At 36.0% G+C, this 24,270-nt stretch overlaps 2 protein-coding genes across 2 annotated transcripts; both read left to right on the forward strand.

The window, feature by feature from the left end:
* The first annotated feature begins 1,389 nt into the window (after positions 1-1,389).
* Positions 1,390-17,481, forward strand: LOC149079987 (putative ammonium transporter 3). Its single transcript, XM_089238577.1, has 7 exons — positions 1,390-1,521; positions 3,511-4,060; positions 4,191-4,262; positions 8,472-8,531; positions 14,653-14,726; positions 14,855-15,173; positions 17,127-17,481. The coding sequence occupies exons 1-7, from the start codon at positions 1,392-1,394 to the stop codon at positions 17,479-17,481; spliced, it is 1,560 nt and encodes a 519-aa protein (XP_089094703.1). The 5' UTR covers positions 1,390-1,391.
* A 735-nt stretch (positions 17,482-18,216) lies between these two features.
* On the forward strand, positions 18,217-23,926 carry LOC149079988 (putative ammonium transporter 3). The gene is made up of 7 exons (XM_089238579.1): positions 18,217-18,319; positions 21,041-21,587; positions 21,964-22,035; positions 22,125-22,184; positions 22,390-22,463; positions 22,985-23,301; positions 23,609-23,926. Exons 1-7 carry the CDS (start codon positions 18,217-18,219, stop codon positions 23,924-23,926), a joined length of 1,491 nt encoding a protein of 496 aa, XP_089094705.1.
* The last annotated feature ends 344 nt before the right edge of the window (positions 23,927-24,270 follow it).

Genomic DNA, 24,270 nt, shown 5'->3' on the forward strand with positions numbered 1-24,270 from the left:
AATATTAAAATGTTTAAGTGTGTGTTACTGTGAAAGTGATACACCGGTGGTTATGCATAATCACCAATCCTCTCGATAAAGAAAGTTTGATGAAATTTCACTACATATAGCCTACCACTTTTACCAGAGACTATGTATAATTCCCAAATACATATATAAAGTTGGAAATACAAATACAAATACAACGCCACAACAGGCAGAATGCCCAACGAGGTGGCTTTGAAAAAGATGCCCATAAAAATATGGATGTCATATATTTCAAAAATATAGCAACCCAACTAAAAATGGAATTAACAAAAATTATAAACAATATATATACACATGATGAAATATTATATAATGCCCATAAAGAATACTTATGGTTGTCTTATTCTAAGAATGGATATCTTCTCGATTTACCCCAACATGTTTATCGTATTTCTTTTTAAAAGTGTGAATTGTGTTACAATTGACTACCTCCGGGGGTAAGCTATTCCATTTATTAACAACCCTATTAGAGAAAAATTCCCTGCAACACCATAACCTCGCATTGTCCCTCACCAATCGATACTGGTGTCAACGATACTGGTGGAAAGTCTGATAAATATGGAAAAATTTATATTCATTAAAAGCCAATTAATTATTTTTACCCGTACACGATACGCGCACCACACATATTTTGCAATAAAAATTAAATTGAATTAAAATAGTGCGAAGAAGAAAAAAACATTCATAACAACATTATCAGTCTTGTAATGTTTGGATATTTTCACACGTAGCAACAAACAAAACCATTGCAATTCACCGTTCTGGTATTCTTGGACCACAGTCACGTTCAGTTAATTAAATAATTAATTTGCAATTTATCATATTCACGAATGCGAGCTTGAGATTACACATAATCTTAGTTGAATGAATATGATAAATTCTCGGTTTGTAACCAAAAATTAATGAATTAGAGTGTCTGAGTTTACTGTCCGCTATCGAGAGTGTCCGATAACGGAGACTGAAATACATTAACGCCCTATTACATGAGACCGGGGATCGGAAAAGTGTCCGTTAGGGCAGGTTCCATTGTAGGGAGACCAGGAATAGGCTATATGAACCCAGTCCGCGAACTTAAACGGAATAGTCCTCATATACACCCATTTTTTTTCATGAAATGTAAACACATGAAACTCCAAAGCTTTGTGTTAACTCTGTAAAATAATGTACGTTGTATGATAATTATCGATTCAAATTTGTGAGAATAAGTCTTGTTACCATAAAATTGAAAATACATATTATCAAGTCAATTAACCACCGGCGTGTAATAATTTATCCCTTTTCCTGTAATTACAATAAATTAATTCTTTATTTAGCACACGTGACATTTACAGTCAATAATAATATTTTCAGTTTTTGATACTGAAATGCTACAGTACGAAGATTCAACGATTTCACAAAACCAGAATTCTTCAAATCTTAGTCTCGACCGTGTTACTCCAGACGATGCAACATGGATATTGACATCATCGTTTGTGATATTTACCATGCAAACAGGTAATTATTACAATTCTTGAGTCAATATATAGTGTCATATTTGATGCACAATTCCAATTACAGTCAAACTCGGTTATAACGACATCAGAGATTTCTCGAAATTTTGTCGTTACAACCGAAGTTGACGTTGTCGAGATTTTTTTTTGACTAAAAATGTAATCAGATGCTGTGCATGAAGTTATTTCGTTATGATCAGGGTGACCAAATTCTTGAACGATGAAAATACGAAAAACTGTGATTATAAATTTGAAGCATAGTAAATTCTCGCCAAAAGTGTCAAATATTGCTTATAAGTAGGGCTAGGATTTTTATGAATTAAAAATCGACAGGATATGCTCCATAAAAAAATGTATTTATGCCCTAAATCGTTAATATAACTTGTATATCTAGGTATATGGACGTTTCTCACTGTAATAAGATTACTTTTTCGTAACCTCTGTATGTTATTTTACACTGAATGATCAAGATGCGAATCGCATCCTTCCAGTGGAGGTTCCTATCTAACACAAGCAGGAAAGAATTCAATTTAATTAGAGAACGGAAATTTCTTAGTGTCCAATCCTACTGAGAACCTATCAAAAAACGGATATCGCTTGGCCAATTCGTTAACGGGAGCAATCACCAAAGTGTCACGAAGCGAATTCTAATAATGAGAACTTTGTAATCGATACTCCCTTCCGTTGCTCAGTTGATGGAAATTACTCACACATACGCTGCAGTTCGGTACATTGAACCAGCAGTATTTTTTATTTTATTTAACATGGACTGGAATTTCTGTTGGACTGTAGGGTACTTACGGAAGTGACAAGAGACTATAAGTCCTCAAGGTTTTAAAATACAGTAAAACCCGTGAAATTTTGTCGTTATAACCGAGGTGCTCTTACAACCGAGTTTGGCATTTTCAAGATCTTTAAAATATGAAGAACTGCCTAATATAACAAAAAAAGCAAAAAAAAAACCCGAGAAAAGGAATTGGTATAAGGGTTTTTTGACCATGTGTATCAGCCATGTATATTTAAATACAGGGTGTCCTCTAAATTCGTAAATAGTTTGAAAATTCATAAAAATTCAACGAATTAGTGTACAGTATTAAATGCGGTTTGCGAAAAAGTTATTGTGACGGAAGGGGATTTTTTTTGGCATAGGAAAAAAAGTTAGGGTTTTTGTCGATAGAAGGCGCTGCACTAAAGAAAATCATTGGTGATTGGACCTGAACCTTTCTTCAATCTTTTCTGTATCTGTAACACTTGTAAAGACTCAGCCGGCTATTTGAGGCGAAATTTGAGATGAGAAATTTGAGAGAAAAACTATTTATATATAATAATATACATATAGATATAGTTTTTCTGTCAAATTTTGAAAAAAGAAAAAATTATTACTGCATCGTGACTGCGATATGATAGGTTGCTATAGTTAACGTGGACATAATTATCACGAAGAATATGCCAAATACCAGTGACACCGAATCATGCCTTTTCTCAGATAGTACCCAACGCAAATCAAAAGCAATGGTATCGATGATAATGACTAATTTCATTATGTCAGTGCCCTACCACACGATTCAAGGCACAGAAAACTTGTTCACGTCAAAACTTGCGGCCATGACTATGACACAGCCTACCCTAATTTTTTACTTAGACATTTAATGTGTATATAAAAACCAACACCACAGTGTTTAGAACAATTTTATTTCGCATATACGGGGTATCCACTCTCATCACTGTCCATTAGCTAATTCCTAAAATGTTAGTTCTAGAGGTAACTTCCAATCGCAAAAAAATATTTCAAATATTGTCACACATCATCTTCAATGCTGTTAAAGTTTAAAAAAATATTCCCGTGAAAGTAACGAAATTGAAATTTTTCTAAAGTTACTGTTTTCTACAGTTACACAATATGTGTAAAATATGTACTTATTCAAACACAATATTATACTATGCTCATATTGAATAATATTACATTTTATTATTATTCCGAATTTATTCTCAGGATTTGGCCTTTTAGAATCAGGTGCTGTGACAAAGAAAAACGAAGTAAATATTTTGATGAAAAATGCTGCTGATGTAGTATTAGGAGGACTCTCTTATTGGATGTTTGGATATGGTTTGCAATACGGTGATGGACCAGGAACTACACCGTTCTATGGAGTCGGTTCGTTTGTACTGGATGCAGAACCAAAAGAAATGGGTGTTGTATTTGCTACTTTCATATTCCAGTTGTCATTTGCCACAACGGCGACAACTATAGTCTCCGGTGCCATGGCCGAGAGGACTGATTTTCTAGCTTACTGCATCTTTTCTTTTATGAATACGATAACTTACTGTGTACCGGCAGGATGGATTTGGGCTCACCATGGGTTCCTGAGACATCTGGGTGCTGTGGATTTTGCCGGTTCGTGTGCTGTGCATCTTGCTGGTGGAGCATCAGCGTTAGTCGCATCCATCATGCTCAGACCGAGGCTTAGAAGGTATGAAAATAAGGATAACTCGCTCCCCATGGGAAATCCAGGAAATGCTCTTGTTGGAACTTTCACTCTGTGGTAAGAAAAGTATCCAACTGAATATTTTTTAGCATCAATTGTTTCACTACTAATTCCATCCTTTATTTGTGATTACGAAATTTATTGTGAAAATAAACTTTGAAAATTGGATATTTAATCTAAATTACAGGTGGGGTTGGCTGGTCTTTAACTGCGGAAGCTCTTTTGGTATATCTGGTGACAGATGGCATTATGCAGGAAGGTATTAATTAAAGCATGAATAAAAATTTACACCATTAATTTGTTATTTCTTTTGTTGTTGAATATTATTACTGTACGCGAGTAGTATTACGTGTTTATGATATATTCTTTACCATCAGTTTTGAAAGAAAAAAAACCTATTTTGCTAGCAGTAATTTCCATCTTTATCGAGATTTGTAACTCTGACGAAGCAATAGCAACAACAATGAATGCCTACACAAGAACTATTTTATCTGTGTCCATTGTTAACAAAAGTCGCAACGTTACCGGTAAAAAAAAATATTACAAATAAAAAGACCACAACTGGCAAACTGCCTAACGGGGTGGCTGAAAAAAAAAGCCCATAAAAATTGTGGATGCCAAATACATTAAAAAATTCAGCAACCCAAACAAAAAGCAATTTTCTTGTAAAAACTAAATTAACCCATTGAAATTTCCTGTAATGAATATGAAACCCTTTAATTAACATGATGTTGAGGCTATAGTGCGGGGAAATTGTACAATTGGCAAAGAGTTATCTGCTAATGCAACAGATTTCTTAGCTTGTGAAAGTGATTCGCTACGAGATTGAGAAAAGGAGAAAAAATGTTTCAATTGTTTATCGGCTTCTTACTTTTCTTTTAAGAAAAATGAAAAAATTCTACATCCAGTGTGAAAACCAATCATCATGTTGCTCCATGGGGGAAAAAAACCCATGAGCTTTGAAAGGGAGCCAAGGTCAGAATTCAGAAGAGCAAAGTAAGCAGCACAGTGGTGCTACCAGCTTTCCACAATCGAGTAGGTTTCACCTCTGGATGATCACTTTTAATGCAAACAAACTTTGCTATCCATCTACATTCCCTTTAGTAATAACCGTCATCGATGTTTATGTGAAATCGAGAATGAGCAGAACACTGAAGGATTCATCTTTCCGTTTGAATTTCATTGAGTCATCATGCGTAAACATTCTAGATTTGCTAGTAGGGGAGAAAAACACCCACGCACACTGGTGGTGGGATTAAAAAAAAACTACAAATATATAGAGAGAAAAATATAAAAACAGGCGTTTATGATAGAAAAAATACGCACTTTTTGTGATGTAGAATTTTGATTCAGACGGAAATAATTTACGCTACTTCAAGGAGGTAGCCCGCTGTGAAGGCACTTAGGATAACTGCGAAAGTAAGGCCAACCCGTGAAAGAGATTTCATGGAAGAGTATGGAGATCTGCATCATTGTAAATGTAAGAAGTATAGATGTGAGAGAACTTCAAAAATTTCATTAATTAAATTTTATATGAGCTCAATAGTTTAAAAAAATATGGCATTTATTTTTCGAAACTGGAAGAAAATTGCAAAAAGAAAAAAATTGCGTGAGAATCTCGCTGAACAGAAGTGAAAATTGCGAATGAAATTAAGAACTATTGACATTAAGAACAAATTGTAACGAAATATCTCTTGTTACATCTGTTTCGGTATATAAATGTACATCCCAAATCTGCACTTACGATGGCTATGCATGACGACCATTTTGTGTATCAACCAATAGCGGAATTTCTACGTTCTAAATCATTTAGTGAAATTGGAAGTTTTTTTTTTACTCTTAATATCGTTCTTCAGAACATTCTTGCTGTCGAATAGCTGCTTATTCTACTAAAAATGCGGCACCAAGTTTTTGAACAATTATTGCTGTAAGTGAATAAGCGGTGGAAATCTACAGACAATTTCGATTGTTGTTTTCAAAGCTTTCCCGGTCACACGTCAATTTTGACATTGTCACTTAATACTGTATGTATCTTGGAACTTATAAGGAAATCTTCAAGATTATCGAACATCCGATTCATGTTTTGTTTTGGTATCTTGAGGAGTTTTCTTTGAAATGCAATCACACACAAACATGATTCTCTCGGAACATGGTCTTTTTAGGAGCTTGTGTTTACAGACGCTTAGATAAATTGTTATGTTTCAAATCTGCAATTGTCTTGCCTCACAATTCAGAAAAAAATGACGGTCTGTGTATTTCCTTCATAGAAAAGGAGGATTTTCTATTCCTACCCGATTCAGATCCTAAAAGTGTGCTTTTACATTTGGCATTGAGGAAATAGAAGATCAAATTTCTAGATAGACGCAAGTCATTTGAAGTTTCTGTGGAAGGACTTCTTATTCGAATTCTTCATATCTAAATATTGCATCATGTAATGATACAGTTATGTAGCAGCAATAGGAGTTGGAAGAATCGCTTCGGTGCGTTCGCTTGATGAGGAGGGAATGTTATGATTTAATTAGGGAACTATTAATGACGCCAATCATTGTTGCAAGGAATACTTTTACAAGCTGGGGCTATTGCAGAAATCTTGGGGTTGTGCTGGAAAAAAACAAAGGATCACTTCAAGTTGCAGGTAAGGCCTGAATCATATCAGTGTATTGAGTATTATATTCGATGTATGAAAATTGTAATTAATCTAGTTTTTACCTTTCAGAGTTCCAAAATCCCCCTTGCAACATGAATGACGTATCTGAAATTCCCGACATCGCACATTTACATTTAGCAAGAATGACTTTAATATCTGTCACCGTTTTCTTGTATCCCATTTTGAAAACCATCAGTCGATTGTGGGACACTGTATCACTCAGAAAGGCTTGCATTGAAATTTAATTTTCCATATTTGTGTTTTACCAGCCGAAAAAATAGTTTTAAATGCCCACGGAAAATAACAGCAAATAACCTTATACCAAGCAAGAACTGATCAGCAATAAATCAGGGAAAAAAACTTTTAATTCATAGCAAGAGATATATAGAAAATTTTAAACACGAAAAAAGTTATAAAAATTTATAATTTTTCATAAAAATTCACGAATGGATATTATTTTTTCATGAAATATAAAAATCACTCGCAAAAATCATTCATCTATCGATCGATAAGTTTACATTTTAACATAGATTATGCAGCGACACAAAGATAATAAATGAAAATATTGAAATAAAGGCACATTAATTTTTAGAGGGAGATATTATATTTGACATAGAAAATATAATAGTATATCTGCATTGATATTGATGCTCCATATTTGTTGAAGCGGCTGAAAAAAGTAGTTTTAAATGCTCATGTCATATAGCAGCAAATGATCTTATAGAAAAAACTGATCAACAATAAAATCGGAAAAACTTTTGATCAATAAAAATAGAGTTATATAAAAAATTACGCAAAGATATGAAAATACACAATATTTTTTCATCGAAGGAATCAAAAAAAAATACACATGAATGTACCTTTTTCATAAAATATAAAAAATTCTCGCATACAAAAAATCATTCATCTTTCAATCGATAAGTTTACATTTCAATATAAGCGATATATTATTAAACAACGATAAATAGATATACGAAGAACAAGCATATCAGTCTTTGGAGAGAGATATAACGTACATACATATATATTTAACATAAAAAAATTTCAACATAGAATATTTTTTTAACATAGTCTACATCCGAGGACTATATTATTTCGTCATAAATTTTCAACATGGAATGTTTTTCAACACATAGTCTATATCCGAGAACAGTAACAATTGTAAATATATAAAGAATGAAATATTATCAAACAGTGACATTTGACGGAATGTAGTATGGCATTGATATTTATTCCAAAATATCACATTATTCTGATTAATACAGTATATATAAACATAGAGATTTTATACGTGGAGATGAATTATTTCACATCAGTAATAACTCTTGAAAAATAAATAAACAATCAATTTTTTTATTCAAAAACGTGCTTCGGAATGTTTCTAAATTCAAGAGTGTTTATTTTAATTTTATGACTCTTCATGTGTAGTCTACCTTAATGGACGAATCTTCGAGAAGCTTAAATGTATTGTCATGATAAATATATGAATGACGGCAGAGAGGCGTACGCAGGGGTAGGCATGAGGAGAGAGGGGGGGCGATAGAAAATTAAAAGTATTTTAATGAATTGGAAACACAAAAAGAAATATATTTATACCCCGTTTCTATCAATTTCTTTCAATTTAAAATGCTACTTTTTGAAGGCTGCATACATAGGTGGAGATAGACTTGAAAGTCTGGAGGGGGGCATGATGACGATGTCAATTCATATAGTATATGCATATAATACATTATATCAGACGGTTCCACCATTGACGCTAAGGAACAATTCCCCCCCACCGTATCTCTGAATTTAATTAATCTGAATAATTCTTCTTTACAGATCAGCTGTGAATACCATTAATGCTTCCCTAGGAGGGGGTTTTGCAGGAATCCTGTATACGTGAGTCCCACTTTTCAATTTTTTTTTGTTTCATTCTTAACATATTATAAATAACACTAATGATGTAATAATCTTTGAATTTAGACTTTGATTTCAAGTAAAAATTACAAATTTATAAAATTGCATTAATGAATTGATCAACTGTGAAATAACAAACAACACATTCAATTTTTTTAGGTAATTAAATAATGCATTTATAGTATATTGGAGTTCAAAATGATTTATAATTAAGACATTTCTTCATATATGAATTGCAAAATACCGTTTCACAAAACCGTAGTCATAGCAATAATTTCTTTCTCACAAATTTACATTGTTGAAAAATTCCAAAATTTCTTATATATTTTTACAACAAATTAATTATTCATCCCAGTGTCTGAATTCATGGTAATTTTTTTTACTCGTGGTATTTTCCACGGTATTTTTTCTCACTATTTTGCATTGATGGAAAATTTCAATACTTTCACATATTTTTATAACAAATCTCATGGTCATGGCTTTTACTCATGGTATTTTTGATATTTGATAAGACATTTTTTCTCAAATAATATATATAATTAAATTATTCTTCATTTTCAAATATATTCAAGTAAAATACTCATAGTTATTCTGATTAATTATTATGATCATTTGCTTGCCTGAAGTGGAAAACAGACGACAATGAAAAAAATATATAAATGCCTGAATCACCACGAAGTAATTCTATTCTATTCATAACCTCTTGAGTTATCCTAAGATAAAACGAATTTCTAAACAATTTTTTTGATTTAAGATTTGATTGCACACATATGAAGTTTCATACCGAGTAAATGCAAGAAAGGTCGTTCCATCGAACGATGTTGCGAACCATAAGTTTGCAGAACCATTGTTTAGGCCAATCAACAGAATAAAAAAATCACCATGTTTGATGAATTATCAAACAATATGTATGAAATGCACACATTTTTCCGTTGGTGGTTTTATGACATAATATTCTCAGTTGTACCTGAAGATTAGAGATCGACATCGATTCTCATAAAATCTCGATAGTTATCTCTTATAATTGACGATGTCATTTCCAGCAGACGGTCATTTAGTTCGAGTTTTGAGAGGATATGAAGTTTCGCGGAATTCGCAACAATGTCGCTGAAATGAATCTCCAAACCGGCGACTACAACCGCGGCAGCGACCAAGAAGAAGTCGGCAATCAGATACGACGTAAGATGGATAACTTCAGTAACAGGAAATACAATGTTTAAATCAGCAGTTGAAAGCTGTTGACTTAAAATTAAAAAAATATCATTTTCATGGGTCAAGACATAATCCATAATATTTACAAATTTCTTGCGAATTTCCCTGCATTGGGAAAAGAATCCGCTCTCAATCAGCAAATCCAAAATTGCTTCAAGGTAATTGATTGGACCACATACTTGTTGAAGAGACAATTGATTTTCCCTGCATAATTCCTCAATGGATTCAGGTGCAGTATCATCAAGTACGCCGCGAGAAATAATTTCCTTACCGAATGAATGTCCGAAATGTTCTTCGATTATTTCAAAAAATTCCAATAAGTATTTTGAGGTAATGTCCGGACAACCATGGATTCGAGCGGCTACACAACAACTGATGATGGATTGTTTCACATAAAGGAAGATGGCATCTTTCAGGTTGTCATACAAAAGTTTAACAGGCGGAATCTTTGGACAATTCTTGAGAAAGTATACAGCAGTATATTTGGCAGCTGGATCTAATTCCCGGCCTAGAACATGTACAGCGAAGCATTTGAAGATGAGCTGGATGGCATCATCGGGAGCGTAATAGTTCTGACCATTTCTCTTTATGTCTTCTAACCTTTCTAGGTTTCGAAGGTGAAGATCGGCAAGTATTATTTGAAGTAATGAATTTTTGCTGTTCTTCGCCATCTTCAGCAAGTTGATCAGATAAAATCTTCGATCAATAATGATAAAAAATGAAACTCCGTCGAACTACTTCACAGATGTACCTACTTCAACGACGTTTGAGGTGGAACTGAAAGTATACGTATATGGTTTATCCAATTATAGTGTTCTTCTTTCCTCCATTCTGCGTCGCGTCAGTTGTGAATCAAATACACGGACGGCGTCTGGTTCGACACGAAGGTCTTGGTAATCAGCCAACGTAGCTAGAAAATGTTGGCCTTGAAGAGTACGGTTTGTCACAAATTCAACACACAAAACAAAGATTCGCGTACAAATAGGGTTACCTGTTTCCGAAACTCATAGATGACGACGCATGCGCGCACCCTTAGGAACGTCACTTGCATTTGCAGACAGAAACAGATTGCTCCACGAAACCAACAAAGAACAACAATAGCTTTCTAAGCCGAAACAGAGTTAAAGCACAGTTTTTTAATTTTTTATTTCCGGGGTGAGGGGGGGGGGGAAGAGGGTGCTTTCGAACTGTGGTTTTGCTAAGCTATCGGAAATCGAGAGTTTTTACCTACTTTGTTTAGTTCTGAAAGGAAGACGTAACCTCAGAGTAATCTCAACACACGGGCTCATTAGGGCATATAGCCTGGGGACATGTCCAGATTAACCCATATGAAGATCCTAAGCACTAAATTGATTTTGGTGCCTCCCTCCCCTCTCTGTCCCTTTTACTTTTAACCCTAACGCCTGGCCCCCTTATGACAATTAGATCTATTTACAATTTTCGAGTGTAGGTAGGCTATGCAATTGTTGGCAAACAGGTATTTTTAGGCGGGGTAGGGGTTTAGGAGTAGAATTTTGGAAAAAGCCACGACTCTCTCTCTCTCGGGAGCCTCAAGTGCCGGGAAGGCCTCAAAACAATCTGATCTATTTAAAATTTTGGAGAGAGTGAGCATGCGAATTGGGAGGGAGGTGGGGAGAGGGTGAGAAAAATTTGTTTTGACCGAGGGCCTATGATGCTGTTGAGACGGCTCTGGGCTTACTTTATGGAAATAGAGCGATATCCAAAAACTGAGCATAAACGCGAGTTCTTGCTTGCAATCAACTTAGTTTTTCTGCTTTTCTGTCACCCTTAGGGCCGTAACTAGAAACGAAAATTTACTCTGCTAATTAAGGAGGGGGTCTGCGTCCGTTTTGGTACCCCCCCCCAGTAATTTTTAACGGAAAAAGAGTAAAATCGACGCCCTTCCTGCTCTAGCGCCCGGCGAACAATCACCCCGCCCACCTTTCTATTAAAAACCTTCAATCGTGCAATCAAGGTATCCTAAAATTTTGGGATTTTGTACTGGAGGGCATGGCTGGCTTAAGAGCATCATGGACTCCCGGGCGAGTTGGTTTTCCTGAGGCCCTACCTCGTAAATTCTAGAAAACTTCAACCGAATCTCATTTTTGTGGACCCATGCGTTAAGACGGCACTGCTGGATGGTTGATGCTGGGGAAAAAAATTGTATATTTAAAAACAATGTATATGATTATACATTTAAAGTGGGATTGCACATTTAAAAACAATGATTGGATAATTTTTGTGGTGCCCTTATTCTGCTGATGCCCTAAGCACGTGCTTATTCTGCTAAATGGTTAATCCGGCCCTGCCTGGGGAGGGGTACTCGGGTGCATAGGGAGATTCCATGATAATAAGATACAGTGCTAAGACTAAAAAAGCATCTAAATCGGTTGGTTGGTATATCCAGCCAGGTAGTAGGGGAGTATCCTGAAATATTTTATTGCCCATGGTAGTTTTGAGATGGCCTTGGGTAACACCCCCCTCCCCCAATGCATAGCATCAGATGTTGTTAAGCTAACAATGGTATTTTCAAGATGGATATGGGTCCTTAACCAGAGGTCCACAAACCCCTTGAGGGCCCCTGGAGATATTTGAGGAGGGGGGAATCTGTGAATTTGAAAGAGGAAACAACTTATTGTTTTTCATTATTATATAAGTTGAATGGCTAACATCACGCATCGCAAATTACTGGTGAACCGTTGATCCGAGAGAGAGAGAGAGAGAGAGGGGCATACTTACAATTAGAAAAAGTATCCTACACAGGGTGATTTAGAAAAGATGGGGAAAACTTTAAGAGAGAGAGTTGATAGTGCACACCAATACAAACAACTGTCATCAAAGCATGGTCTAACATTATTCGTTGGCCTCAGGAGAGGCAAAGCAACAACTTTCTAATAGATTTTTGAGAACAGGGTGTCCGTATAAAAAAATTGTTTTATTTTATTTTAATAACTATACAACCCCTTGCCATATGAATGACTTATCTGAAGTCTACACGTTATTTGGACACTCTTTCGAATTTGCAGTAAGCCTCTAGAGCCCCGTTTACATGGGAAATGGAAAAAGCGGGTTTAAAACCTGCTTCAAGAATTTTCACCAATGACTGCTCTCCATTTGTTTCCTTACAAAGGAAAAAAGTCGTCAAGAACTCCCAATGCTACAATAATATTGCACATGTAAACGGGGCTTAGGATCAACGGTTTGCCAGTAATTTGCGGTGCGTGATGTTAGCTATGCACCCTGTATACTGAATATAATCCAGTTAGGAGGTCGGTTGTTATTCATTTCATTGGCGTAGTGCGTCCGTGTGTTTGCATACTATCCATCTAAATGGCAGCTGGATACGATAACGTGAAATGCAATGATTTCGTCGCTCTGTTTTTGGTGGTAAAATAGGTTTGATCGCGACTGCGCATTAACCTCTTCCCACAAAATAATGAGATATCTCTTACTAGTCTAGATAGAAGACGTATTTTAGAGCTCTCTTTCTCTCTCCCCCCCCCCCCTCTCATCATCGTGATGTTTGGTTGGTAACCTTATGAAATTAATTCGATTTTTTCTCTTTCCCTCGGCATTACTATTTCTTCTTTTCGCACTCGCTACAGTGTGACGAATAAAAAATATTACATATTGGATAAAAAGAAGACGATGGCTGGGGGTGAAAGAAGGGAAAAACTTGCTCCATTCATCTTTTTCAATTTATTTCCTAAATTTTGACGAAGATACCAGTTTCTGGGATTAACCCCTGGTACTTCAACCATACATAATTCAAATTTGTTGTCAAAAGTCCGGGTGTAAAAGAGTCAGTTAGTTAGTTAGAGTCTTGTTTGCCGTCTTCAATACTATTTTGGCGTCTCATGAACATTTTTTTCTCATTACTATTTTCGTGACGTTTGAAGTGATACAGTTTTTTTGAAGTATCTGTACCATAATTGTTAACAATGAAATAGTCGACAATCGCGCATAAAAAAAACCCATGAACTGAGGCATTAAACCTAATATTTTGCTTTCAAAATTGTTTTATTGAATCCAAACTACTTACTACTTCACCGCACACCAACTCCGGTCATATATCGCCATACGGTAATTTCCAACCATTGGAAGCTCCATCCATCGGTGGTCGCCCCAGGATCGGTAGGTAAAGAACTTGCTTCTGATGTTCTATGCCCGGATTCGAACCCATGGACCGTGACGACAACCTTCACAGTGGAAGACGAGCATCTTTACCACTGCGTTACTCAGGGTAACCAAGCCCAACCTGGCGCAAAAAGCATTGAAACAGTTTTATTGAATATATTTGGCATGTATCAGCTGGTTCAGAACACTTCAACTGTTTCGACTGGGCAACACGAGACAGTCACAAGCTACTCCTGAGGGAACCCCGGGTCAGCAAAATCACACTAGTTAATTGCTAGATTTTTATTTCTTCGTACAACATTTTTTCCACCCCCTGCAATTAATCAACTGCCAGTGGTCGGAGTCAGCTCTTGTTCAGGGTTAGATAAGAGAGGGAGCGAGAAAAAGAGAGAAAAAAATATACCCTCAGAGTATATAAATAATACAAAAATATTTTTTTCCAAAAAAAAGTATTTCTCTTCCTAGAAAGCCACACACGTCATGGCAGGTGTTTTTGTATCACAATGAGAGAAATAAAAGCATGGGCGGAGTCAATTTTCTTGTTGGGGGGGGGGAGGGTAAAACACTTATCAGCTCGCAATCGGAAAAAAGGTTCTTCTTGAAAATAAGTGACAATTTGTGAAGGTTTCGTAATTTCAAATGTGGCCGTTGTAATGCGGATCAGGGAAACCTTAAAAACTGCTTAAAGGTTCAAAATAAGATTGTTTTTTTAATATGTATTTTTAAATTATTCATGATTAATTTCATCCAACAGGTACACCAAGAGCCATTTTTTTCTTGTGAGCGATTTAATAAATTCTATTCTGGGAGCTTTGGTTGCAGTTACAGGTGGGCAATACTCGATAAGTTTTCGTATTTGAAAATAAGTTTAAATGAATATGAACTGAAAATTAAATGTATTGCCATGTATTTATTCTTCCTCATATGTAGACCAATCATGTTATTCATTTTTACAGCTGGTTCAGGACTCTTTCGCTCTTGGGAATCTTTGTTCATAGGAGCCGCAGGAGCGCTGTTGGTGCAGTATGTTCTTCAACTGATGGACAGATGGGAAATCGATGATCCTGTTGGTGCTGTTGCAGTTCATGCTATGGGCGGACTATGGGGCATGGTAGCTGTTGGCTTATTCATCGACAACGATGATCTTTTAAATCTCACTAACAACAGAAGTGGGCTTTTCAAAGGAGGTGGTGTTTACTTACTTGGAGTTCAGCTACTGGCTTGCTTCTGCGTGGCAGTTTGGAGCATGTTCGCAACATTTGTCATTCTCAAGGAAAGGATTTTTTTTTTCTTAAATCATAATGAGGAGATTGAAAACATTACAAATACAAATACAAATACAACGCCACAACAGGCAAATTGCCCAACGAGGTGGCTGACTTAAGAACATCATGGATCCCCGAGCCATTTTTTGGAGGCCCTACCTACTACTACTACACCACACATGCACCGCGGAACCCCCCCCCCCCAACAAATCGGTACATGCGGGAATGTGCGTGTACGTGTAGTGAAACCTGACGTGAAGTTTTTGTTGTTTCTCTGTAATGCTTGTTATGTGTAGTGCTCAAGTTTTTCTAAATTTATTCTAATTTAGAAAATTTCTAGAGAAATTCGAGTTTATTCTAAATACATTCAAGCGTCTATAACCTCTTTCCGTACGAGGGCGAAATAGCTCGGGCTAGAATAGATGGAATAAATACATTCGAACTTTTTAACCCTTCTTTGTCTCATCGAGATGCTTCATTGGCAACCCTATGGACGGGGATTTATTTTTTTCCGTTACCTCAGCATTATTCTTTTTCTGTTCTCCTCTACGCTTTGGAGAGTAGAATAATTTTATATCTCATAAAAAAGGGAAAGGATAATCGGGGTAAAAGAAGAAAAAACATGCTCCACTCATCTTCTTTCCTTCAATTTCTCAAATTTTAACGAAGATACCAGTTTCTGATATATATATCGCTCGTACTTCAACTGTACAACAAGTACAAAATTTGTCGCCAAAAGCCTGCACGTAAAGGGGGGGGGGGGGTTAAAGAATGCGATTAACAAATAATGATTTATAAACCACGTATAAAGTTTACAACGTTACTTTAGAAAACTTTTCTTTTTTGTACAATTTTTCTATGTATAGCCTAAAGTGGACTTAAATATACCCGTTGCCTGCTAGGAGAGGATTTTAGCGTCATCTAATATAATTTTACACCATGCAACCACGACAAAAAATCACCTGCGGGCTGCAATAGTAGATATATGCTACGTCGATCATGTTGATGACTTCGTACGAAGGTGCCTGTAAAGGGTGACGGACGTATCCTCCACATTGGTCCTCAGTGCGAGATGTTTGCATTGGTCTCCAAGGAAGGAAGTGCATTTCTTTTTCAGAATCGGAACGATTCAAAGTAAAATCCCACGGAATTCTCCCCTTTTTAATATATACAGTATATATATAATTAAAATTGAGTAGCGGATTTCTCAAGGAAATCTACATAGCGGTGAAATTGCTGCCACGGGAACCAAACTGTCGGATGTGCCAACCTGGTACAGTCAAAACCAAGTTGTAGCGCCCCTGATTTAGGGCCAACCTTGCTTAGCGCCAGAAGTTTTCAGAGAACGAATGCCCCATGTATAGGGATTATATGGGTTAAACCGTTGTTCAATGCAACGCCAAACTCGTTATAGCACCAGAATTCTGCTAGACAAACGGTGGCGTTAAATCTTTGGCGACTTTCTGCTTTAAGAAGCTAAGCTAGGAAAAAAAAATACTCGCTCTTTACGTGTTAGCAAATAACACTCCTTCGTGGAAGCGAGCCAGCTTTTGAAACCGTTTCGGTAAGAGTTAGGATATATTGGCAGGATTGGCATATTTTTCCACTCAAGGCGATCTCGCGTTTTTGCAATTCTGGAATTTGAAATTAGTCAGAGACACAATAGACAGATAGATAGACAAATGTAGATGTATGACTGTTCACGTGATTGTATATGGATAAAAAGGAACTACTTTTTTTTTGGAAACGCAATAAACACCCTCACGTACAGTATAAACCTGTAATTCAATGTTTCTGTGATTGCCATAAATAATAATGTGATGAGAAGTAGTTCATTTTAAAAATACAAATAAGTCTGATAAAAGTACATACATGTGTATTCGATTATAGCAGCACTTGAAATTTTCTTTTGTTAATTTTATTTATGCTGCAGATGGTTTCAATAGTTTTGGCTTTTACAGGTTATTAGCTTGGTTATTCCCATTCGTCTTGCTCCAACGGAAGAGATACTTGGTGCCGATTTTGCAGAGCACGATATACGTCACGATGGATATGACTATGAAGCTATGATAGTGGAACTAAGCAAGCTGGGCCTTCGTCTAAAAAGACCTTATTTCCGCTTTTATTCTGCTAGACGATGGGAAGAATATCATCACCTGCACAACATTGAAAAAGTCCTCGTCAAATGCGATAGCACGGATTCAACTTGCGAGCTCGATCCTTTTGCAGATCCATCTAGCGATGGCGATTGTCCATTAGTTCGAAAAAGCTTTTTTTCGAGATGTCGTAGCCTTGATGACAGCTGTATTGTTTCATAATTGCAGAATCAGTCTAATAAAATGTTCATTGAGAAAATTATTCAACATTCTTTGGTGGGGGGATTGGGTATTTCTTATTTCATTTTTTTATCGTATTTGAATAAGATTTTTTAGTTCCTTTGAAGAAAGAAAAATATTCTCGAAAAAACTCGATGAGCAAAAAAATATATATACACATAGATCTCACAAACAATTTACTATTCCAATTAAAATTGTATTAGTTTTTCTTTCTGAGTTTTTTCCTCCAACCTAATACATTCAAGTGAATGTCATTATTTCTTCAACTGTCTTTTACGATATCGAATCGATCAATCGCAGACTTTTTTGTTTGCGTTTCACGAGTTCCATAGTTGAATCGATACCTATTTCCACACACGGAAGATTCAATTTTCAGATGTAATCAAATGTATGTGAGGGCTAGAGCTCACGACAAATGCCGAATACGAAAATGTGATGCATAATATAAAAGATGCACATTACTCCTATAAAGATACAGTTTTAGGTATCAGCCGGCTAAAACAGTGAATACGTCGGAAAAAAAGTAAACGTATATTTTAATAAAAAAACTTTTTAATTAAAAAAAAGAATATAAAACGTTGAAAAGTAAAATGTTTAAGTTACGGAAAGAGTTTTATATATATATATAATTGAAACTTAAAAATTAATTAACTTTAAATGACTGAGTATAGTTTCTTGGAAAGGAGGAAACAGCTTTGAATTTTTACTAAAGGAAACATGTCGAATATAAGTGAAATAGATGCGGGATTAAATCCAGTCAATGCTGATGATGCAACCTGGATATTAACGGCTTCTTTCGTGATTTTCACTATGCAGACAGGTAAGCGATGCATTATCAATATTTTATCAAATATTTCCACCGATTTTTGATTTTGCGAAGTTTGATTTTAGTATCTTAAAAAAAATTAACCCTTGAATTAACTATGTTGCTGCTCTCATGCAAACATTGGTTTCTTACATTTTTCAAGTAAAGCCATTTTATATTTTGAGCTCGTTTCGGCAAATATGCTTTTAAGCAACTCAGGCCCGTCATTTGGGAGCGAGTCAAGGGGGAGGGGTAATCACTTCCCCCGACTTTAAAAAATACAATAGAAATGGACAAACAAGGTGAAAAAATATATACATATATTGAGTATATGCTCTTTGCCCCCCCCCCCCGGAAAAAGTTTAAATGACGAGCCTGGAGCAACTCATTAAGCATTCGATTTTTACTTGTGAGCTGAGCTGTTCATGAAGTTTGTACAATCACCAACCGAATGGCTCGAATGTGTCTCTTATTTGTCGACAAGCCAAACAATGACAATTGCTAATCTTTGCGTTTTGGAAAGAAATAACATGTGGAGGAGAGATATTGCTCTGCATTCTTCAACAATAATAGAGAAGTAAGTTGACAAACAATAAATGAAATTTTTTATGCTATTCTTATTTATGTAAATTAAATAGTATGTTCAACATCCCCATATTTTTTAAATATTGACAATAAATTTTTTTTGTCCTAAAATGACATTCAAAGTACCTCATTTGCTTATATATATAATATAACTTCTCAAATTTTTTCCCACTGGATGATTCAATGCTTGCCAAGTAAAGGTAAATATACACAGTCGATTTACATTATTGTGAACACCTTCAATTTTTGACATCAGTTGCGTGTAGCTAATAAGCGAGTCGCAAGCTAGCTTGGTGCGAACATACAGTGAGATTTAAGCATTCTGAAAATGCATCAGTCGCCACCGTATAAGGTGCAATGCATAAAAAATTTCTGTTTCTTCTGCAAATTATTCCATCCAATTACATCCGTAGTTTGAAATTCTACCGACAAAATATGTAGTTTATTCTCATTTTTCGGCAATTATTATTTTTTCCTTACCCTTGATTTTGCAACCTGTGGGGCCGCATGGATCGAATAGACGCTAAAGAAATTGAGTCACATCCTTGAGAAGAGTTTTATTATTGAGATGGACAGCATGCCAAAAGCTTACTCCCACAAACTGTAACTTATTGTTTTCCTTCAAAGGGAGGAAGAAGATGGTGAAGATATTACGTATTACGAGTCGGGAATGGCAACAGGGAAGCATTCGAAAATGCCGGCTCGTATTGTTTATTTTCACCCTTTTACGATCACGAACTAAATATTTCGTCCAAACGCCAGTGGAATAAATTCAATCCTTGTGTTTTCTTTTCTCTCTCCTCAGCATCGCGAAGCTTTATTGTAACATTATGAACTGAAGTCGTTTTTTTTTTTTCTCCCAGTTTTTTTCTATACTCCTGTTAGTGATTCCTTCCCCCCACACATAATGTATCTTTCTACTATATACATGTAGAATAAAAGAGGACACAGTAAGGGTGAAAGAGAAATCTACTGTATACCCTCTTATTTACTTAACTATTATCTTTTATTTTCCCTATTTGTTTTCCTTTTCTTCGATTGTTCCCCTTCTTCAACGTGTGGTTAAGTTAGGACAAGATTACCAGATTTATCACTGATTCGTCAAATAGAGATCATTCAGATTTGTTTCCAAAAGCTTGTACGTGAAGGGATTAAAAGCCCTGTTAGGTTTTCTTTCGTAATCGATGTCATTCATATCACCAAACAACATTGTGAGTTGGCATACACTTCGAAAAATTTTCGTCACGGTGCAATGAATGTAAATAGTTTGTTAATCGGGAAATCCTGCTTTTGAAACCAATAGCCCAAACAGAAAAACAATTTAATACACAGTATTTTTACCGTGTCGGGGGCCGCACAAAATCTCTTCGCGGGCCAGCTGTTGGTCATCCCTGGTCTACATGAACCATGGAGCTACCAGACTCAAGTCTAAAATAGTAATGTAGCGATCCCTGATGTGTATGGTGCTCCAAAGTAGATGGATAGTCACTCCGCCCACGGTAAGGAAATCGCAATTTTCAAGACAGTGTCTATGATTGGAAAAGGGTTCCTCCAGCTCATATGATCTATGGCTCGTCGTATTTCTGCAGTTCGGCGAGATTGTAAAAGAGGTATCAAGTATTCGACTGATACATCAGTTTTTTTCTGGCACATCAATGAGGTTGGTGACTATAATCACCTTTTTACTAAAATACAATATTATTCTTGACGCAGTGCTAAATTTTTCAAAATTATGTTGTTTGAAGGAAACATTAATCAAGGTATTTTGAAGTTGAAATTTTTTCACCTTATAATGGAGAATAAAACAAGAACAATTTTACCCTTCTTTTGGCATGAATTTTAATGCATTCCAGAGTGGTGCAGTGGTAAGATGCTCGTCTACCACCATGAAGGTCCACGGGTTCGATCCTGGGGAAGAACATAAATAACAAGCTCTTTTCCCTAACAAGCCTGAGGTGACCACCAGTAGATGGTGCTTTTATTTCCAACCTAAACTCATTCGGTAGTAAATTGCTGTATGGCGATATGATCGGAGTTGGTGTGTGGTAAAGCAATGGTTCTATTGATTTTTTTCACTAGAGTAAGCTTTGTGTTTCCGAACTTGTAATTGTTTTGTATTAGCATTAAACGATATTTTTGTGATTTTTCAAGGTTTTGGGCTTTTGGAATCGGGAGCAGTGGCGAAAAAGAACGAAGTGAATATCCTTATGAAGAATGTTGTAGACGTTGTTCTTGGAGGACTTTCATACTGGATGTTTGGTTATGGCTTACAATTTGGTGACGGCCCTGGAACAACTGCTTTCTGTGGAATAGGGTCCTTCCTTCTAGATGCCGATAATGATAACATGGGGATATTTGCAACTTTCATTTTCCAGTTGTCGTTCGCGACCACAGCTACAACCATCGTGTCTGGAGCCATGGCCGAAAGAGCTGACTTTAACGCATATATAGTATTTTCTTTCGTAAACACAATCACTTACTGCATACCAGCTGGTTGGATGTGGGGTGATCACGGATTCTTGAAAAGAATGGGTGCTATCGATTTTGCTGGATCGTGTGCTGTGCATCTATGTGGTGGTGCTTCGGCTCTGGTCGCTGCTACTATGTTGGGTCCGAGATTGCATCGCTATGACGAAGGAACGACTTCGTTAGCGATGGGCAACCCCGGGAACGCCATCATAGGAATGTTTACGCTTTGGTGAGTTACAGCTACATCATTTAGGATTATAATATGGAGAAGTTTCTTGTGAAAACGATTATAGCAATCGTTATTTTAATGTATTTATTTTCAAAAATCTCTTTATTATCATTCTTCATTCAACTATACGAGTAAAATAGTGCCACTGGCGTACTACCCCATAGGCGTAAACGGCATGGGCCCGAGGCCACTTACCCCAAAATTTGTCACCCCGACATCTCCATAGTAGCCTATGGAAATATTAGATTGCTCTTCCCAATATTTCCAATCACTTTACGCTTATGCTGATTACAATAAACAGTTACTAAAAAATTATCAAATTGCTTTTTCTTTTCTTTTTCAAAATTGTTTATTATATTATTATTTTTACCAAAAGGTGGGGCTGGCTAGTTTTCAACACTGGAAGCAGTTTTGGAATTACGAATAACAAGTGGCAGTATTCTGGCAGGTTTGTTTCTTAAAAATGAATAAATTTATAATGAAGGTTTGCATCAGAAATGGCGAACTCAGAATAATCTTAACCCGTTTTTCTTTCAGAGCTGCAATCAATACCATAAATGCATCTTTAGGAGGAGGCACAGTAGCAGTGATTACCACGTGAGTTTATGAGAGAGAGAGAATCGTTACTTATTATTATCATTTGAAGTACGGCTGAATAACTGTCTATGTTACATTTTTTGCGAACGTTTAAAAAACCACATGGGCCGTCATTCGGCCGAACCCTTCATTTATTAAAAAACAAATTTTAAAGTTTTTTTGAAGATTTTGTGTTCACATTGTACATTTTTTACAAATATTTTAGGTATATTAAAAACCGAATATTTGGCGTTTCAGACATTGTCAACGGTATTCTTGGAGCTCTTGTTGGTGTTACTGGTGAGTATAGTCATATGATTTTGATGCACGTAATTTAATGGATGAATAATTTTCAGAAAGAAATGGAAACTTAGGCATAGTGACATATAATGTAATAAGCATCAGTCTAAACCTGAAGGAACTATTTTGGATTTTTAGGGATTTTATGTTTAATTCGTTTTTTTTTTATTTAAATGGTTTCTCTATCATAAGTAAGAGAGTGATACCTTAGATTGTACAGGACTGTCTTTACACATCATACTCGGGCAGTTCCAACGCTTCATTTGGATCCCATTATAATGCTGCCTCATGCACATGACGCTTCTAATGGGGTCCATATGATGCTATAAAGACAGCCGCGAGTGGCCGCATTTTCATGAAACACTCCGATCAACATTCAAAAAGCTTGAGTTTCAGAAATCCTTCATTTTCAGTCAAAACTATAGCTGAATTTTCAGTGGTTATTTGTATCAACCGCAAAACAAGCAGTAGTTTTTTGAGAAAATAACCTGTGTTTTATTAGAAGTTCTTATGTATTCCAGCTGGATCCGCATTTTTGAGACCATGGGAATCAATTATCGTTGGAGGAGTTAGCGCACTTCTTGTGAACGAAGTACCACCTATCCTCGACAGGTTCCACATAGATGATCCCGTTGGAGCAGTGGCCGTACATGCCGTGGGTGGTATATTAGGCATGGTAGCAGTAGGATTGTTTGTGGAAGCAGATACTCTGCTCAAAATGACTAAAGGACTCAATGGTGTGTTCAAGGGAGGAGGTTTTTATTTTCTTGGAGTACAGCTATTGGCATGCGTGACTACGGCTGCGTGGAGCATGTTAACTACATTTGTGATATTGAAGGTAAGCAACTGGAATGGAAACACTCTTTCGGTTTAAAAATAGTGAAGAAGCAAATGTGATGACATTTTGGTGGTTTGAATTTTTATTGTGTGTGTTATCTTTTAATTACACCTAAGAAGCTTCAGCTATAAACTTGATAGCTGATAATTTTATATTATAACACCTCTACAAATGTTGCTGGTATATTTGTTTATAATTGACTTAAATTACGAAATATTTTGCCAGTTACTCAAGTTTGTAGTTGAAATTAGATTTTTGAGTAAATAAATTATAAAAACCGAAGTAAACTGGCTTTTTTGTTTTGTAGACCATCGACTTGGTTTTTCCTATTAGAATGAATGAAGTAGACGAAACTTTGGGTGCCGATTTGAATGAGCACGATGTTCGTCACGACTGTTACGACTACGATGCAATGGTTGACGATCTCAAACGACGAGGGCATTCACTAGAACATTCTACTCCTCATATTCCTTCCAGAAGTGAATGGGATTCCCATTTGGTTCAGAAATATTTAACATCTTCAACACCATTTCCGAAAAGGAAAAAACGGAAAACTGCCTGGACTGCTATTGCAGATTCTGGTTGTACTTCCATAAGAAAATGCTCACCATGCGTTATTATTTGAGTGAAAACCTATAAAATTTGTGAAAAGAAATTCGCCGTCATCTAATAAATTTTATTTGAAAACTTTCTTTTCTGTGTGTAAAATTCTTTTGAAATAATCACTCTGTGCAATTAATCTTATTTTTAGATTATGTTTCCTTTTCGACAAAAACGTTTCTGAGTTATTACAAAAGTATTTGCATTCTGGGAGATTTTAAGTCAAATAAGCGTCCACATCGTTTATAAAAAATGATAGTAATAGTTTTTGGGGAAACAGAAACGTGTTTGTGTGTGATAAACCAAAATCAGATGTGACGTCAATTCCCCATAAGTATTTCTTTAATTCAGTGATATTGTGCACACTTA

The sequence above is a fragment of the Pholcus phalangioides genome, unplaced genomic scaffold, assembly GCF_987345545.1.
Source record: "Pholcus phalangioides strain wild (caught in Gottingen) unplaced genomic scaffold, Ppha-v1.0 ptg000011l_1, whole genome shotgun sequence".
NCBI classification, from domain to species: domain Eukaryota; kingdom Metazoa; phylum Arthropoda; class Arachnida; order Araneae; family Pholcidae; genus Pholcus; species Pholcus phalangioides.